The following is a 20,420-nucleotide window of genomic DNA, read 5'->3' on the forward strand; positions in this document are numbered from 1 at the left end:
TGTTTAGCGGCCCTGCCCTAGTAATTACACCTTCTCGTCCCATGCTGTGAGGAACAAAATGATACACGAATATTCTTCTTGCTATGTCAAGGTTACTAAATGGTTATAAGAAAGGACTGTGGCGTTTTAGGCTTCTCCATGAATGCTTTTGTTTTCCTCCCAACACATGAAAAAAATTAGTTTTGGTCATTACTTTGGTTTTTATTTCTGTCTGTCACCTGCCGCTGATGATTGCTCCCTTCTCAGGTTTCCTCAGACGGTATTCCAGCTGAGGTTGAATGAATTCTTTCAGTTCTCAAAATATTATTGAGGGCCTACGTTAGAGTGATCCTATAAATTTACCTGTTTCTGAGACTCAGTTTGTATATTTGTATGCCTCATTTTTGGGAAGCATGTAAAGAGGGATTTGGGGTTATGACTAAGTCTCTTATATTCTCCAGTTCAAACACTATGGGAAAGAAAGATGGATTCTACTAGAGTATCCCTGATGATGTCCTTAGTGGACTCAGGAGTCCTGCCGGGTAAAACAGGTGCTGATGAATTTATGTTTCTTTTGCTTTTCACAATAAAAATATTAACAATAGTAACTGCTCTCTATTTCTTGAGTGCTTATATACTCAGTACTTTCTATAAGTTGTTTATAGCTTATTTAATACATCACAATCTAATTTATAATGCTCAGAAGTATCACTCACCAATTTTAAGAAAGAGGAGATGGAAGTTCAGAGAGACCAAGTGACTTTCCCAAGGCGAGCAGTCAGGCAGCTGAGTCTACTGACTCAAATGCCCATGCTCCTGACTTAAGTATATCACACTCTACAGTTTGGTGCATCTCCTGAGAGAATAAGTTTTTTTAATGAATTGTTTTCAAAAATCTTTGTCCTGAAAAACATTTGCAACAGGATAGTTAGCGTTACAGGGTTTAGTAGGTACTCAGTAGGTACCCAGCTGTGAGTTAAAAGAGAATAGTGCCGAAGCCGTAAAGGTACCAAGAACAGCCTTCTTTTCACAGTGATGAGAGAGCCAGGGGACATGTGTGTATGTGTGTGACCTGATAGAGCTACATTTGAGGATACCAGGAGCTGCCCAGAGAAGAGAGTGAAAATGCAAAGGTGTTTAAGCTTGGAGAGCAATTACAAGGGGCCACATTAATTGATGGACTAAAGATAGTTTAAACTTCTGGAAGTCAGCTCTTAACAAAGCTCCATTTGGGCTATTTGTGAAGGAAAGGAGTATGTCAGACCTGCTTAGATTAAGTTTTATGAATGCATATATGTATGCCTATCTATCTAGGAAACACAGGATTTCTACATCACAGACAGACTGTGATTATTCAGAGCATCTTGCCTCAGTTTTCCCATGCCTCGGTCCTCTTTGGGACAACACAATGAGGGCAGATGTTATCTACATGAATAATGCAGTTAGTACCACAAAAAAGGAACACTGGATTTATGAATCTCAGAACTTAAGTGGGGCATTAGGCACATTTGCCCCTCTTCCACTGCAGGGAGCAAGAGGGAAAAGAAAGAGAAAGAGATAGAGGGAGAGACAGAAGGGGAGGGAAAGCAAGTGCTCTGTAAATGCAAACACACCCAATCTGGAGACAGGTGGTGAACTAAAGGTCCCTAGGTCTATTATTCTTTGAAATGTAAGTAAATAAATGGCACAAGGGGAGGTGCCTCTAAATCTCCCTCAAGGTCTCTGTCTTTAACTTCCATGGCTTTTTTTTTTTTCCCCCCCCACTCAAACGCCTCTTAACCCAGGTGCCAGAATTCCTTGCTCAGAAAGCTCTGACTCTACAGATATGTGAAAATATTCATGGAGAATTGTCTCCTGGACACTTGTTTTAACTTTTTTTAGGGGGAAGATCAGGATTGGCTGACTAGGGATATATGCCTCTATCTTTCCATCAGATGGACTAGAGCCCAGTAAGCCTGAGCAAAGGCTCAGATTTGGTAAAGGTATTGAACTGTAGCCATATCTGTTATTGTTGGAGAGGGTAACCCAGGGAAGATCAATCTAAACACATTTCTTCTGGGCAATTTTGCTAAGCCTCTGACTACAGTGTTTACTTGGTAAAGATTCACCTTTCTCACTAGTGGATAACTGGTATTATTTTCCTTTTTGGGGAAGAGTGTATACTATCTAATTTGGCAAAGACTGGATGAGCACTTTTGTATCTTATAACTGACATGGGAGAAAATTGTTGATAGAGAAGTTTTGGTCATGGGAATATAAAGCACAATATAACTTTGCATTTTGTTTTCAATATGTTGTGCTATTACTAAAAGTTTACTTATTTGAGATAATATTTTCATATCATTTTGTCTTATGGCACTTATAGTCTTATACTGTATAATGTTATATGTCTGCCTCATCTCTTGTATAGACTATAATCAATAACATGTTATTAAAATTCATATCTTTATAATCATAAAGATCACTAATTTTATTAAGTACTTACTATGTACCAGGCCTTGTGCTAAGGACTTTGCATGTATCACTTACACAATCCTTATGGCAATCTGTTATCCTCATATACTTTTTTACGAAGGACAAAGCTGAGCTCAGATGCAATATAGCTTGTTGAGGGTCATACCGGTGATAAATTGTAAAGTTCAAATTTATACTTACTTAAGTCTGTCTGCTCTCTTAACCACTTTTCTGAATTATATGTCATAATTAATGCAATGTATTTACCTGGAGGATAAGATTTAAATTCCTGAAATACATGTTAGCATAAAATACACTTAATTGGTTTTTATTACCTTGTCTTTATTAGAGTTGTGCAAACTTCATCTTACTTTTCATTACTATCATGTTTTTGGATTTCTGAAAATAGTTATGTTTTTGTAGTACATTTTGCACTGTTGCTACACACATTGAAGTTTCATGGTGAAGTTAAATTGCACTGACAAAACATGGATTAACTTTCAACTCTTCTACTGACATTGTAGAGAAGTATATATATATATATATTTTTTTTTTTTTTTTTTTGAGACAGAGTCTCGCTCTGTCGCCCAGGCTGGAGTGCAGTGGCTGGATCTCAGCTCACTGCAAGCTCTGCCTCCCGGGTTTATGCCATTCTCCTGCCTCAGCCTCCCAAGTAGCTGGGACTACCGGCGCCCACTACCTCGCCCGGCTAGTTTTTTGTATTTTTTAGTAGAGATGGGGTTTCACTGGGTTAGCCAGGATGGTATCGATCTCCTGACCTCGTGATCCGCCCGTCTCGGCCTCCCAAAGTGCTGGGATTACAGGCTTGAGCCACTGCGCCCAGCTGAGAAGTTTATATTCTTAAGCATTTAATTCAGCTCTGCCCCCAGTTCTTGGCAGAGTTTCATTCATTTATTCAGCAAACATTTATTGGGTGCCTAATATATGCTAGACCAGTCACTAAGATATTTGTTCAATCAATATTATGAACAATATTATGGGATTATGAAATATAAACTTTGCTCTTATGGGATTATGAGATATAAACTTTGCTAAGTGGAGATGATGTTTCCTTTTTTTTCCTATAACCTCCATGGTCCCTAGCACGTGGCTAAAAGGAATAGTCAATAACAATTTATTAGTTAAATGATCTTATTGAATTGAGGACAATAATTATTTACTTGAAGGTAGGGTAGGAAAAAAATCTATATAATGAAGTCCAAAGTATTCAGACAGTCTGTCTAGCACAGATGTCTTTATTCCCCTTCCTTACATCAAATCTGAAATTCATTATATCTGTACCTAGTAAACACACTAATAAATGATTTCATTTATCCAATTAATATTTATTGGGCTTCTGATTTATAATGCTATATGTGAGTTAGAGAATAAGAATGTTTCCATTCTTAAAGAACTCATACCAGGGGAAATTCATTCATTCAATAAGTATTTATTGAACATCTATTATATGCCAAGCATTCTTCTTGACATTGATGATATAGTTGTGAATAAGTGAAGCTTACATTCTGCTGGGAGTAGATAGGCAAAATGCAATTAAGGAGCAAACAGATAAGATATGACAAAACATGATAATCACAATGAAGGAAATAGAATGATATAATAGACTAACTGTGGGGACACATTTTAGATGCAAATGCCATGAATACCTGTCTTAGGAACTTATATATTTGATTTGAGATATGAAGGACAAGAAGGACCAGTGGTGTGCTGGTAAATTGGTTCTGCAGGGGACAAAAGTCTGATTTATGGCATTTCCTGACTTCCAGGGTATAAATATTCTCACCCTGGCTGATTTCAGGCTACCAGACATTTAATCTGGGTTGCAAAATTCCTTATAATTAACAATCAACTCTTGAATGCTGATACAAATCAGCCCTGAGGAGGAACAGGCCTTGACTTATTCAAGGTCCTGAAGGGAAACATTGTGACTGCAGTGTAATGGCAGATAAAACGACAGTAATGTGAAATCAGGTGAAAGAGATAGGCATAAATTAGATAATGTATGGCCCTGTGGGTAATGGCAAATAATTGATTTATTTAAGAGTGGTAGAAAGTCATTGAATGATTTAAAGAGGAATGTTGTGATCAGATTTCCATTTTTAAAAGATATGCAGGCCTCTATTCTGTAGGATGGAATAAAGAGAGGACAGAGGGAAGACCACAGAAAGTGATTTTTCAATCCAGGAAAGAGATAATGATGGCTTAGATTGGGTTATTGTTCCACCTTTTCTTTCCACCTTCACCTTGGTTTAGAGTATATTTTCTTGCTTCACTAAATTTGAGATGGACCCTATCTTGTTTTGGCTAATGGAATATGAGAAGGCATGATGCAGACAATGACTTTAAATGTACATAGTAGTTTATCATGTCTCTTACACTTTTTGATCTACCAAGAAAAGACCATGCCCCAGGTGGTGGCACCTATCTAGCCTGATCCGTCTAAGCCAGCTGACTCATAGCCGGAAGCAGAACTGCTTTGGCTTATTCAGATGACCATAAGCAAGAGAAATCTAAACTTGTAAACTGCTGAGTTTTGATTCCATTTGTTATACAGTGTTATTGTGGCAATTGTAGTGTTTGGTAAAGTGAAGAGAAATGGACAAATCTGAGAGGTAGATAATGAGTTTCTGGTTTGAAAAAGTAGCTGTATAGTGTCATTTACTGACATGAGAAAGATAAGAAAGAATTTTTTTAGAGAGGATATCAAGAGTTCCATTAAATATATTATATTTGAGATACTAATTAATGCATACATAAGTCTGAAATTTCGAGGAGAGATGTGGGCTAGAGAATAAAGTTTTGGAGTCTTTGGTATATGAACATTATTTAAAGCCATGGATGGAACTGGATGAAATTTCCTAAAGAATAAGTGAAGTTAACATAAACAAAAAGGCTTAAGACAGAGACTTAAGACACTTCATTCTTTGGAGGTCTGATAGAAGAGGGAGAGTCAGTAAAAGAGATTGACAATGAGAAGCAGCATCATAGGAGGAACTCTAGGAGAAAGTGTTGGAATCTTTTCATAAAAGAAAATCATCATTATCATTGAGTGCTGCTGTGAAGGCTCAGGAAAAAGTTGACAAATACTTGTTCACTGGGTGTGCTACCATGGAAGTCATTGTACCTTTGATGAGAGCAGTTTCCACAGAGCAACCACTGTACCAGGTAGATTGGGAGTGTAGGGACAAAAAAATGGGGTGAGAAAGAGCAAACAATATATGTAGACAACCAGTCTAAACATTTTGCTATGAAGTGTGGAGAAACTGAACAATAGGAAGAGAAGGTTTGTGTTTCATTTCAAATGCTAGCTATGATTATGACTGCATTAAGTAGTAATCTAAGTTAAAAATCTTTCATTTGACCTTTTTCAATTATTTTACCCATCTCAGTTACTATTTAGCCCAAACCTCCACAACCCTTATCAAATCTCTGCCTGCTTCCCTCAGTAAATGACCTTACCTCCTACTTCATAGAGAAAATAAAGTCTTCATGGTGAACTCACTGGAAACTTATTAATAGCCACCTGAAATCTTGTCTATAGTTTTAGAAGATGCCTCTTCAGGTATTAATTCTATCTCATTCTTTCCCTTTTCTGTCAGGAACTTATCTCATCTATTATGTATTGTTTGCCCTCTTTTATGTCTACATACTCTCCTTTCCTATAACCTAGAAGCATACTAAAGTTTCTCTCATATTAAAAATATATTGACACTATAATTTACTTTCTCAAACTTCTGTTTCTGTAGTGATCATTTCATTGCTGTCTGTTTCTTCAAACCACATACCTCTCGAAAAAGGAGTCTACATTTATTACCTCCAATAACATTATTCCTTCGACCCAAAGAAATCTTTCTTCTACTTCCATTAAATTGTCCAATGACCTCCCAATTCCAAAAGCTGAAGGGTGCATTTCATTCCTTGTTTTAAATTCATGAGATAATGAAAATAAAGTTTCATAGCACTGTATTGGGAATTATGTAATTATTTGTAGTTAATTTCATTCCTAAGAATGTTGACTTCATAATCTCCGGGTTCTTTTTTGCATTCCTAGTGCCTAGCAGACTGCCTGTCACATTGTAGGTATTCAGTAAATATTTGTTGAATGAATGATTGAATAAATGGATGGATGCATAAAAACACAATGTCTATCCTCAAGAAACCGTCAGAGTTCACAGTCTAGTGAGCAATTGGCATTCTATATAACACACATGTGCTTGAAATTCCAACAGTAGAAAATTATATGACATCTACCCAGCCCACACACTAGAATGTGAAATGTCAGTAAATTGCAATCTGTCATTCTTGACTAATGAATCTGTCTATAAATTTGAAACTTAAAAATTTTTAAGTTTCGTTATAATTCATATGAAATTAAATAAAATTTAAATAGTGGATCTTAAAAAGAGAGAAAGGTAAGAAAATCATTTTATAATTATTCAGTGTACAAAATATAAAATCTCTCATTGTTTGAATGAAAACCATTTTACCGACCTGAAGCACTTTCATAGTAGTAAGTCTTTGTGTAGAAGAGACCTTAAAGCTCTTCTAGCCCGACTATTTTCACAACATAAAATCCCCTCTACAATGTTCTTCTGAAATTTTCTGCTAACAAATATCTGTGATGAGGAACACACTCCCTTTTCTGACACTGAATTTCCAATTTGTTTGAGCTTTAAATTCTAGAAAACTAGTTTCCAATAGAGAGGAAATAAAACCTGAAATAGAGATGCTGGTTTTTGTGTGTGTGTGTGTGTGTGTGTGTGGAAGGAAGGGGAGAAATAGGGATTCTTTGTGAAGGTCAGGAGAGCAGTGGGAATTAGTGGAAGCAAGTATGTATATAGTATCTATGGTGTCCGAGAAAGTAATGGAAAGAAATTAATCCATGACACTGGCAAACATAAAAATGATACTGAAAAATCTATGTAACTGAGTAAGAGGTATTACATGTTTTATTTATTGATTCTTATAACAAATGTTTGTTGAATGTGCTGGGTACTATAAGGAAGTGCTGAGGATTCAAGGGAAATAAGTCCCAGTCCACCTGATCAGAGAGTTTACAGATTAGTAAAGGGATGGTGGGCCAACCAAACAATAAGCGCTGAAAATCGTTTCAGTGTTAAGATAGATTAGAGAATATCCTTTGTGCGGAGTCTTGAAATGACTAGCAAAATGGAGAACAACTAAATTAACAAATTGATTTATCAGGTAGATATAAGACATTGCTCCTAAGAATTAAAGAATATACATTATTTTCAGACAAATATGGGGCATTATGAAAATTGACTACACAAGGGTATATAAAGTAGGAGTCAACAAATTTCAAACAATTGGAATTATACAAAACCTGTTCTCTGGTTACTGTGATGTTAAATCAGAAAATAATAACACAATGATAATTTAAAATTCCATAATTGGAAATGAAAGATTATTTATGGAAAGTATGGAGGATAGGTTAGAGTTTCATGGCTGGATTCAGGAATCCAAGTGAAGCTGTTAATGTACCAGATGAAAGATGATAAGGGTCTGAATTGAGAGAGTATGAGTGGGAAAGGATGGAAAGGATTAAATGACTCTATTAGGGGATTGAGGGGGAGTGAATAGGGGAGATGACTTTCAGGTTTATGGATGGACAGTAGTGTCATTAAGTGTGAGAGGGACATGTTGATTGAGATGGAGATAGTTGGCTATTCAAATTTGGATCTCAAGAGTGGTCTTAGCAAGATATACAGATTTGTGCACATTGAGGTAATAAATACAGCCAAGGTCATGGACCATATCATTCAAGTTAAGGGTTAGAAGGTAGCCAAGGAAAGAAATAGCTTTGGGGAACACACAACAGCTGGAGGTGGTCAAAGCAAAATAAGCCCATGAAGGACAAAGGCACAATTGTCAGAAGTGAATGAAATTGAATGGATGATTGATTTCAGGTGAACAAATGATTGAGCTCAGGTGAATGAATGATTAATTCCAGCTGGACTCTGAGGCGCACATAGTAAGTAGCGTTAGAGACTAAAGTCTTTTGGTTGGCAGTTTTTGTTGTTGTTGTTTTTCTTTTTTGCCTGTCAGCTCATACCTAAGTTGGCAGTTTTAATGCCTTACCTTCCTTTTGCTTAACTTCATTGTAAAACCTCTAAGAATTCATAACTCTACCTCTGTTTTTTGTGCCCTGATCTCCCTGTTGGTCTCTCGTGTTCTAATCAGAAGTTATTTATAATTTATATTCCAGAACTGAAATTCTAGTTTGGTGGAATTGGTTTATCAACTAGATTTTACATAAGCAATAGTTAGAAACTCAGAGATGTTATAATTGGGCCTAAAGTCACACACTAACTCTAATTTTCCATCTAAATGTTTATCTGCAGCAATGTTGGATTTTCATATGTTTTAATTGCCTTTTTAGAGATCTCTTTTAACTCTATATACTACTTTTAAAAGAGTTTATCTGCATTTATTTTGTATGTTGGATGCAGTCCTAGTATGACTTAGTTAAATGGTACTATAGAGGGCTTTTAGTTTAGCACTTAAATGGATTATACCCAAAGTATTTAACAGGTTTCTTTTCTCTAAAATAGACATATCTTTTTCTTAATTATTGTATTAACACAAGCTCATTATAAAGATTTTAAAAATACTTACATATATAGTATTGAAAGGGAAAGTCCTAACAATATTACATTTTCCCCTTCCTTCCAAAGATAGACACTGTTGATGGTTTTAGTTTGGTGTAAATATTAGACAAGAAAGGTTGGGCTCTGTTGAGTAACGAATGAACACTAGATTCTCTCTGGCTTCATGTTTCATAAAGACTTATTTATTCCCCTACATTAATCACGGTGTGATAGACAGTTTACCTTGTAGTTTTGCCATTTGGTGCACAGGCTTCCTGGGGCACTGTGGCAGGGAAACAGTGGGCTGGAGAAATTTAAGGCCCAGGTCTGGTAGTGGCTCACACCTAATGTGCTCACATCTCATTGGTCAGAGTTTAATCACATGTCATCAAAGTAATTGTAAAGGGATATGGGAAATACAGGGAAGCACATGGATAATTTGGTGAGTACTAATTGTCTCTGCTGTAGTATGCATTCTTCCTTATCTTTCGTGTGCATTTGCAAATAAATAAACCAAGATACACATATATGTGTGTTTTATGCATATATGTGTATTTTACAAATATGAATTCCTCATTAGTGAAAATTTATTTTCATAATGTTGCTTTCAAAATAATATTATCCTTAAATAATACCTTCACTTGTGAACTTCATCACATCCTTCCTAGGTATGCAGTGAACCTGTTCCCTGGTCATGTATTCAATTCCAAGTGTGTTCAAATATAAGCATCTGTAATCTCTTGATCTATATTGGCTTCTTTCCTATTGACTTGAAAACCTCCTGCCTTGAAAAACAAAACAACAACAAAAATTTCACTAAATCCTATTGCTTTCTTTAGCTTCTATGATTTTCTTTCATTGCAAGGTTAATTTCTTTACCATTGCTGTAAAATTCACTCTTTATATCTCCAGATTGCACGTCCCATCACCTTTGCCCCATCCTTTTTCTCTTTCACTTTTCTGCAGTGATTTTCACTGTTATACTGTCCATTGAGGGTAGCAATAATGCTTTATTAACGATTATATTCTACACTGCTCCCCTCCCAGGAGTCAGCATAGCAATTTTTACTAAGTAAATATTCTATAAATAAGTACAATAAACAAACAGGCAGATTGAGCATCAGAGTGATTAAGAATTCAGGTTCCAGGCACGGTGGCTCAAGCCTGTAATCCCAGCACTTTGGGAGGCCGAGACGGGCGGATCACGAGGTCAGGAGATCGAGACCATCCTGGCTAACACGGTGAAACCCCGTCTCTATTAAGAAATACAAAAAACTAGCCGGGCGAGGTGGCGGGCGCCTGTAGTCCCAGCTACTCGGGAGGCTGAGGCCGGAGAATGACGTGAACCCGGGAGGCGGAGCTTGCAGTGAGCTGAGATCCCGCCACTGCACTCCAGCCTGGGCGACAGAGCGAGACTCCGTCTCAAAAAAAAAAAAAAGAATTCAGGTTCCAGAGGCTATCTCCCTGGGTTTGAATATCATCTCTACCTTTTGCTAATGGTCTAATCTTGGGCAAAATAATCACACCTCTATTTCCATATCCTCATCGGCAAAATGGAGATAGTAATAGTACTTAATCTTTGGGATGGCTCTAAGAATAGAACATGATAATCCATATATAGCAATTAGCGCACTTGGCATATGGCACGTATTTTAATGTTTCTATTTTTAAGACTCAAAAATTCTCCTTCACCTTAATATGGTATCGGTTAACATACGACGTGTCTTTATATAAAGTGTGTCCTCTGAGCTTTATTGTTACCTTCTGAAGTAAACAAGGCAGAAATTACCCACTTTTACTGATGAATCCCCTGAAGACCCACAAGTTCTAGGGGGCAGTGTAGAGCACAGTGAAAAAGAATGGAGTCCTGGCTCTTACCTTCCAAGTTAAAGGATCTTGGGAAAGTTGCTTCTCCGAGTAAACGGACTAATCACAGTACTTTACAAAAGCAAAAACAAAAACAGAATAAAACTGTTGAAACTTACATGAGATAATTCACAGGGAATGCTAACCAATACTTCTGGTACCTTATAAATACAGCCTTTGCTCAGTATCCTTGGTGAACTGGTTCCAGGACTTCCCCTACCTCCATCATTCAAAGATCCGAGAATGCCCAAGTCCCTGATAAGATATGTAGTATATATTTGCACATAACCTATGCGCATCTTCCCATATATTTTATTTTTTAAAATTTATTTACTTTTTCTATAGGTTATTGGGGTACTGGTGGTATTTGGTTACATGTTAAGTTCTTTAGTGGTGATTTGTGAGATTTCGGTGCACCCATCACCTGAGCAGTATACACTGCACCCTATTTGTAGTCTTTTATCCTTCACCCCCCTCCCACCTTTCCCCCCAAGTCCCCAAAGTTCATTGTATCATTCTTATGCCTTTGCATCCTCATGTCTGAGCTCCCACATATCAGTGAGAACATCTGATGTTTGGTTTTCCATTCCTGAGTTACTTCATTTAGAATAAGTCTCCAATCTCATCCAGGTTGCTGCAAATGCCATTAATTCATTTCTTTTTATGGCTGAGTAGTATTCCATTGTATATATATATACTACAGTTTCTTTATCCACTTGTTGATTGATATGCATTGGGTTGGCTCCATGATTTTGCAATTGCAAATTGTGCTGCTATAAACATGCATGTACAAGTATCTTTTTCGTATGATGACTTCTTTTCCTTTGGGTTGATACCCAGTAGTGGGATTGCTGGATCAAACAGTAGTTCTACTTTTAGTTCTTGAAGGAATCCGCACACTGTTTTCCATACTGACTGTACTAGTTTACATTCCCACCAGCAGTGTAGAAGTGCTCCCTGATTGCTGCATCCACGCCAGCATTGACTGTTTTTAATTTTTTGATTATGGCTATTCTTGCAGGAGTTAAGGTGGTATCACATTGTGGCTTTGATTTACATTTCCCTGATTATTAGTGATGTTGAGCATTTTTTCATATGTTTGTTGGGCATTTGTATATCTTCTTTTGATAACTATCTATTCAGGTCCTTAGCCCACTTTTTAATGGGATTTTGTGTTTTTTTCTTATTGATTTGTTTGAGTTTATTGCAGATTCTGGATATTAGTCCTTTGTCAGATGCATAGATTGTGAAGATTTTCTCCCACTCTGTGGGTTGTCTGTTTACTCGGCTGACTGTTCCTTTTGCTGTGCAAAAGTTATTTAGTTAATTAAATCCCAAATATTTATCTTTTCTTAATTTTTATTTTTATACTTTAAGTTCTGGGGTACATGTGCAGAATGTGCAGGTTTGTTACACATGTGCCATGGTGGTTTGCTGCACCCGTCAACCTGTCATCTACATTAGGTATTTCTCCTAATGTTATCCCACCCCCCACAGGCCCCGGTGTGTGATGTTCCACTCTCTGTGTCCATGTGTTCTTACTGTTCAACTCCCACTTATGAGTGAGAACATGCAGTATTTGGTTTTCTGTTCCTGTGCTAATTTGCTGCAAATGATGGTTTCCAGCTTCATCCATGGCCCTACAAAGGGCATGAACTCATTCCTTTTTCTGGCTGCATAGTATTCCATGGTGTATATGTACCACATTTTCTTTATCCAGTCTGTCATTGATGGGCATTTGGGTTGGTTCCATGTCTTTGCTATTGTGAACAGTGCCACAATAAACATATGTGTGCATGTGTCCTTTGTTTTTATTGCATTTGCTTTTGGGTTCTTGGTCATGAAATCCTTGCCTAAGCCAATGTCTAGAAGGGTTTTTCCAATGGTGTCTTCTAGAATTTTTATAGTTTCAAGTCTTAGATTTAAGCCCTTAATCCATCTTGAGTTGATTTTTGTATGAGGTGAAAGATGAGGATCTGGTTTTATTCTCCTACATGTGTCTAGCCAATTATCCCAGCACCATTTGTTGAAAAGGGTATCCTTTCCCTGCTTTGTTTTTGTTTACTTTGTTGAAGATCAGTTGGCTTTCAATATTAGGTTTTATTTCTGGGTTCTCTCTTCTCTTCCACTGGTTTATGTGCCATTTTTTATACCAGTATCATGCTGTTTTGGTAACTATGGCCTTATAGTATAGTTTGAAATCAAGTAGTCTGATGCCTCCAGATTTGTTCTTTTTGCTTAGTCTTGCTTTGGTTATGTGGGCTCTTTTTGGTTCCCTGTGAAGTTTAGAATTGATTTTTAAGAAATTCTGTGAAAGATGATGGTGGTATTTTGGTGGGGATTGTGTTGAATTTGTAGATTGCTTTTGGCATTATGGTCATTTTCACAATACTGATTCTACCCATCCATGAGCATGGCATGTGTTTCCATTTTTTTGTGTCATCTATGATTTCTTTCAGCAGTGTTTTGTAGTTTTCCTTTTAGAGGTCTTTTGCCTCCTTGGTTAGGTATATTCCTAAGTATTTTATTTTTTGTTTGCAGCTGTTGTAAAAGGGGTTGAGTTTTTTATTTGATTTTCTGCTTGGGCGCTGTTGGTATATGGAAGAGCTACTGGTTTGTGTACATTAATCTTGTATCTGGAAACTTTGCTGATTTTTTTTTATCAGTTCTAGGAACTTTCTGGAGGAGTCTTTAGATTTTTCAAGGTAAATGATCATATCTTCAGCAAACAGTGACAGTTTGACTTCCTCTTTAGAGATTTGTATGCTCTTTATTTCTTTCTCTTGTCTGATTGCTCTGGCTAGTGCTTCCAGTATTATGCTGAAGAGAAATGGTAAGAGTGGGCATTCTTGTCTTGTTCTTGTTCTCAGAGGGAATGCTTTCAACTTTTCCCCATTCAGTATTATGTTGGCTGTGGGTTTGTCATAGATGGCCTTTATTACATTGAAGTATGTCCCTTGTATGCAGGTTTTGCTGGGAGTTTTAATCATAAAGAGGTGCTGGATTTCATCAAATGCTTTTTCTGCATTTATTGAGATGATCATGTGATTTTTGTTTTTAATTCTGTTTATGTGATGTATCACATTTATTGACTTGCATATGTTAAACCATCCCTGCACCCCTGGTATGAAACCCACTTGATCATGGTGGATTATCTTTTATAAATGTTGTTGGATTCAGTTAGCTAGTATTTTGTTAAGGATTTTAGCATCTATGTTCATCAGGGATATTCCACACTATTCTTGTGGAATAGTGTCAAAATGATTGGCATCAATTTCTTCTTAAACAATCTCTAGATTACTTATAATACCAAATGGTATGCAAACTCAATGCAAATAGCTTTCATACTATATTGTTTTTAAATTTATATTATTTTTGTTGTAATGTATTTTTAAATGTTTTTTTTTTCTGAATATTGTCAATCTGTGGTTGGTTGAATCTGCAGATGCAGAACCCGGGAATACTGAAGGCTGACTATAGTTAATCAATATTAATATTCTGTTTTCCATTTCTACAAAAATTTTATGTTCTCTGAATGTACATTTTGAATATACGTTACATAATTCAGTCTAGTATGCTCTTCTTTTTGTTGACATTGAGATCCAACTAGCCTATAATTTTCTAAAGCAGAGGGTTTTCTCTCATGTGTTCTGTGTATCTTTTATTAATAATATATCTGAGCTAGTAGCTGGAAGGTGCTCAATAGTTACCTATTAATGTTTTTGTTATAATATTTCAAACTGTATGTTTGTCCCATTATCTGTGCACAATAGAAAGTAATGGGTATTTTAAAAATACTTATGTAAATTTCTCTTTACACTTGAAGAATTAGATTTTTAAAAAAGTAGAACCTTTGCCTTTTGTGGACTTTAGTCTTCCTCTATCAAATAATGAGATTTTTGGAGCACTTTGTGTTCCTATTTATAGGAACTAATGATTTGCCAAATTATTTAAAAATGGCAGCCCCTTCTGTAAGAACTAAGCTTTGTGATGATAATGATTATAATAATACTGATATGTACAAATGAGGCTGTTTGTATTCATTGGTATATGCTATGCTGTTGCAGCCATTTCTCTGAGAGCAGTCTTCTTTCTGATATATGTAGTTCATTTGCACTATAATTTTCGGTCCTAAAGTTTAGTAATTGCAAAGCATCTGAGTAGCATGGAGTGAAGAAAACTACTCAACTGTGTTTTTTAGTATCTCTGTGTTAGTAACATTTTAAAAGATTATAGCTCTTGTTATTAAAAATCTGTGATTTGCAACTGAATTCAAAAAATGCCTTTACAACTTGAAAACTAATAGTATGCAATTAAAACTTTAACAAAATTTCAGGACAAGTTAAATTGGATAAAATCATGACTATTATTGAACCAGTGAGTAAAAAAATGGAGACAGCAAAGCAACAGCAGTTTGAGGAGTCCAGGTAATGTATAATTAGTTAAACTATAGAAAATATGTATTTTCTTCTACTTTGCCAGTATTCCCTGACCAATTGTCATGGTCTCTCAAGTTTATCTATTAACGCCCCATACATGAAGCTAATTTATTGTTCTGCTTGAGTTCCTCAAAGCATATCAATTATCAAAATTTTTGTTTTCAGTTCAATTAACTTTTGAACCGGAGGATGTCTGAGTAGTTAAGTAAACCATCTGGGTTTTATAGTGCATAAGCTTGAATCCAATTTGTGGCTTTCCTGAGAAAAAAATGCCATATTTTATGATAATATTACATAAGTTTAGAATTTTAATAACTCATCTGCAGCAATTATGGAGCAGAGTAAGTTATCATTTTCCTTTCTAAATCTAATAATTAAAGGTTAGTCTTTTCTAACAGAAGGTGAGGCTGGTTCTACAGAACATAGTTTGAACACAGGAATTCTAAGCATTGCCTCTGCTTTCCAAAACTGTCTGAAGATGGGTCAGTTCCTTTTCTGAATTGCATGAAATAGCATCAACGTCTTCAAGATAACTTTAAAATTACATACATAATAGTTGGCCCTGAAGCTACAGACAGAACCTCTAAGCTCTTCAGCACATATTTTGTAAGAACATTTGTACTTACAGACAGTAAATACTTCTCTGCTAAATGTATTTTTCAGTAGCTTGTTTCACAATAATTCATTGATATTATAACATGGTCAGAAATTTGGGGTGATTGGCACAGCTATAAGTTAGTTGAGGAAATGCTGGCAAGGCTATGAAGAACTTTGTGGGTCTTCCAACATTTAAGTTGTGAACTATGTGTTTAACACTAGAAGATCCATGCTCAGGGTAACCACTTTCTTGGCTTAAGTGTAATACAGTACTCAAATTTGAAAGAGTGAAATATATACACAGCCTTAATACTAAAGGTTTGGTTATACCCATGATAAGGGAAGATATTAATTTCAAAGGAAAAGAAATTATTATATTGGAAACTTACAAGTTTTTATAAATTTCTTTTCTGCCTTTCAATTACCCATTTTAACTTAAGATCCAAATTGGTCTAGCAAATTGGTAGCTCCTAAAAGAGTAATCAATATAGCAATTTAGCCAAATTGTTTAGAATTTCAAGTCAGCTTTTACTAACTGAAAAGGTTAACTGATTTGAAAATCATTTTCAGTATCTTTAGATGAGGCTGGTAAGCCATGGCAGAATAGTCATGTTTTAGGGACGAGCGAAGCACTTATTAATAAATCTGATCAGGTATAATATCTTTCAGTATAACGTCTTTCTCAAGAGAGTTTACCATTTCCCGACGAATTGTTTCTTCTGCAACTGGTAGAAGATAAAGGTCCCTTGACACCCTAACTTCCCATTTTTAATGAAAACATGTCCTGCCTAATGAGGAGGATCAACATCCTTTGAAATTAAGAGCAAGTGCATGTACTTCCAATGACAGCCCAGGGCATATAAAGCCTGAACTTCAATACACCTGGGCTGTCTTGTCTTTATTTATAGCTAGCTGATGGTGGTAACTTGTTTCCTACTTTAACAGTTAGCTTCATTTCATTAATGTTAGAAGTGTGATGGGAATGCCAGGGAAAAGACAAATAAGTGTTTTGGGATGTGGTGACTAAGGATTTTTGGAAACCTGAGCTTAACTAGACAAATAGAATGTCACTAGACCAAAATTTTTTTTGAAATCTAGTTCACCACATAATGAAGACAAGGAAACAGCAATAAGAATATAAGCAGAAGAAAATATATTATAATCAGTTGGGAAATTAGGTATGAGATTGTTAACAATGCAGGGACAGACTCTAGGACTAATTAGTATGAATGACCCAACTCTTCATGAAACTCTCAAAAGGTTTTTGTTCAAGTTAAATAGACCCCTGTGAGAAAAGTTGTATATAAACAACTTATAATTATCCTTAAGATGCCTTGAAAAATACTGATTGCTAAGATGACTATAATATTTTTGGGATGACTATTGAAATATTGGCCCAACAAAAGAAATTTCCTTGAGCAAAACATGAATATGATCAAATCTTTTAAATATATGATTTCTTCCCTCTTCTAAACTTGTCTATTTTTGAACTGTGGTGGGAAAACACAATTGAATACTTTTACAATTTCAATATAAATTTAAGAAAGTAAAGTTCTTCAATGTGCCTTTGAATTCTAAATTCAAAGATTGTCCTACGTTAAAATATCCTTTATGATGATGATAAATATGGGTTCATCCCAAATTTTAATTTCCCATCAGTAAAATTCATTTATGAATCACTTATTTACTAGTGCTAATTTTTACTTGATATTATTTGGTGCATTTGAAGGTATGACGACTGCATTTCAGTAAATGCGTTCTGTAATTCAGGCAAGTGAGCCTGGCCTTCTTCACCTAGTTTTGTGATCAGTGAGTTTCCTGTGTTACATGACAATTCATGTTTAGGTTATTCTGATCAATTTAATAACATAATGAGGGTATTACAAAATAATGATAGAATCCCTCATGGCATTTCACATTTGTGTGAAGCAACTGCCATTTCATCTTAATGTCTGTGAAATATTTTGCTTCAGTGGTTGAATGGTCTCCTTCTGTTAGAATCTTCCATTGGTAGGGAATACTTGAAAATACATAATTAGTTCTAACTTGGAAATTAAATAACACTTATCCATGGACCAGATATTAGAAAGCAAAGGAAATTATGCCTGATCAATGGAATTTGACCCCATTCTTGGTGATACATAAAAACGTTCTAGAATTTCAAATGGAATTTTATAAAACTGACTGCATACTCACGTCTCTCTAATTTCTCTTGATACAACTTAAGGCATACCTCAGTCCTTTGGCCAACTCCATGGGCATGACCACATGAGTGACAGTTAAATTAATAGAGCCTATCCTTAGTTATTTCTTTACTATCTACTGAGTGCCTACTATGTGCAAAATGTAAATCTCTGAAGAGTCTCCTCCTTCATAGACCATGCTTCTTTCTGGGTAAATGTTTTAAAATTCTAGAAATTTACATAAGATGTATATAACTTTTGAACCAACATTTTAATTTCTAGGCATTTATAGTAACACAAGAAAATAATTGGACAGTTGAACAAATATCAATGTTCAAAGATTTTCATCCTTGTTTATAAACAACACAAAAGCAAAACCAACAAATATATCCCATAGAAGAAAACTGGTAAATAAGCGATCAGTATGTTAAAATCTATATAATGAATTTCTATGTAACGGGCCAAAATAACATGGAATTCTATGTAATGGGTCAAAATAACAATGTGCACCTTTGTACATTTTTAAAGAAAGAGCTCCATGATATATTAGGTGCAAAATAATAGTTTAAAATTTTGTGTGCATTTATGTACATTTAAACATAGAAAAGGTATGAGATATATTCCACATGCTAATCATGTCAAATGGAATCAGTATAAAATAGTAATATGGTTCCTGAAGTCCCACTGCCTGAATTTGAATCCTGACCCCACCCATTTCTAGCTGGAATAATCTGAACTGTATACTACGTAACCCCTAAACGTCTTAGTTTAATTTATACAATGAGTATCATAATAGTAAGTACCTACATGCTTTTTTTGAAGAATAAATCAGATAAAACATATAAAAAGGATTAGAATAGTGCCTTAAATGCTGGCCTACAGGAAGCATTGAAGGGTTTGCAGTTATTACTAAAATATCAGGGTAATAAGATTAGGGGAGATTTTTATTTTCTTTCTTTTTGCTTATTCACATTTTCCAAAGTTTCCATGTGGTACTTGACTTTATTCAGCTGTTGGGATTGAAGCTCTCCAAATCATGTTAGGAAAACATGCTACTTAAAAATCTCTTGTAAAACACTGAAGAAATAGATATGATGCTTGTTCATTTTCCTGATTTTTGCTAGTTTGGGCTCATTTGGAAAGCAAATGTTCCTATTTGTTATTCATCTCAGAACCAGCAAAATTTGGTAGTATTTTGTCTTTGTTTAATAATATTTACTCTGCAAGGCACTGAGGGAACAACAGGTGTAGTCCTGTTGACCAGAGACACGTGGTTTTCTATGATTAGCATTTAGTTCTATAACTTTAGTGTTGAAGATTTGTATTACAAAATAGAGACTATTAAATCACTTAAAGATCGAACTTAATGTTTTGGAAACAGAATGTTGGAATTACTCTATCCCTTTCCTGTCCATCTTTACTCACAACCCGGGACCTCTACCTTGGAACTTCTGAAAGAACCTGGTGAGTCTTGTACATAAATATTGGTAGCAGCACATTGATTTTCATTATTTTGCATTCATTTAAATGCAGAAACAAAGAACTAGTATTGAACAGTTATTTCCTTTATTTTCATTTCAAATACTGTATCAAAGATAAACAGATTTTGGAAGAAACTATTAATAACTAGTTTTCCATGCCTTTATCTGAAATTGAGAGATTGGATTTTTAAAAATATGAATATTGGCCGGGCGCGGTGGCTCACGCCTGTATTCCCAGCACTTTGGGAGGCCAAGGCAGGCGCATCACGAGGTCAGGAGACAGACACCATCCTGGCTAACACGGTGAAACCCCGTCTCTACTAAAAATACAAAATAGTAGCCAGGCATGGTGGTGGGGCGAGTAGCTGTAGTCCCAGCTACTCAAGAGGCTGAGGCAGGAGAATGGCATGAACCTGGGAGGCGGAGCTTGCAGTGAGCGAGATCATGCCACTGCACTCCAGCCTGGGCGACAGAGTGACTCCGCTTCATAAACAAATAAATAAAATATGAATATTGCAAGTTGTAAATTATAAAGATAAATTCTTATAATTTTAAAAGTTTATTTACAGTTGACTTATTGTTGTTTTTAAAAAAATACATTTCTTTAAAAGAGAATATAGATGATTCTTTAAAGTCCCTTAAGTGTGACTGAGAAACTCTCTGGAACTTGAACTGCTTAAAGACCTAGGGGGCTATTGATTAAAAGCAACTATTTTTTAGTTTTCCCTCTTTTTGACTTGTTCCTCATGAGCTTCAGCCTTCATTAAGGGAAAACTCTTTTTGTAAAGTGGG

The 20,420-nt window shown here is 35.6% G+C and overlaps 1 protein-coding gene across 3 annotated transcripts in view; it reads left to right on the forward strand.

Moving 5' to 3' along the window:
• IQCM (IQ motif containing M) overlaps positions 1-20,420 on the forward strand; it is a 478,893-nt gene that overhangs the window by 122,345 nt on the left and 336,128 nt on the right. For all 3 annotated transcript variants that reach the window (XM_031664245.1, XM_031664246.1, XM_021938849.2), the window contains 2 exons: positions 15,265-15,355; positions 19,529-19,611. In XM_031664245.1, the coding sequence (XP_031520105.1) occupies positions 15,265-15,355; positions 19,529-19,611 (174 nt within the window). The remainder of the gene's footprint in view (positions 1-15,264; positions 15,356-19,528; positions 19,612-20,420) is intronic.

Source organism: Papio anubis, chromosome 3 (assembly GCF_008728515.1).
Source record: "Papio anubis isolate 15944 chromosome 3, Panubis1.0, whole genome shotgun sequence".
In the NCBI taxonomy this organism is placed as follows: domain Eukaryota; kingdom Metazoa; phylum Chordata; class Mammalia; order Primates; family Cercopithecidae; genus Papio; species Papio anubis.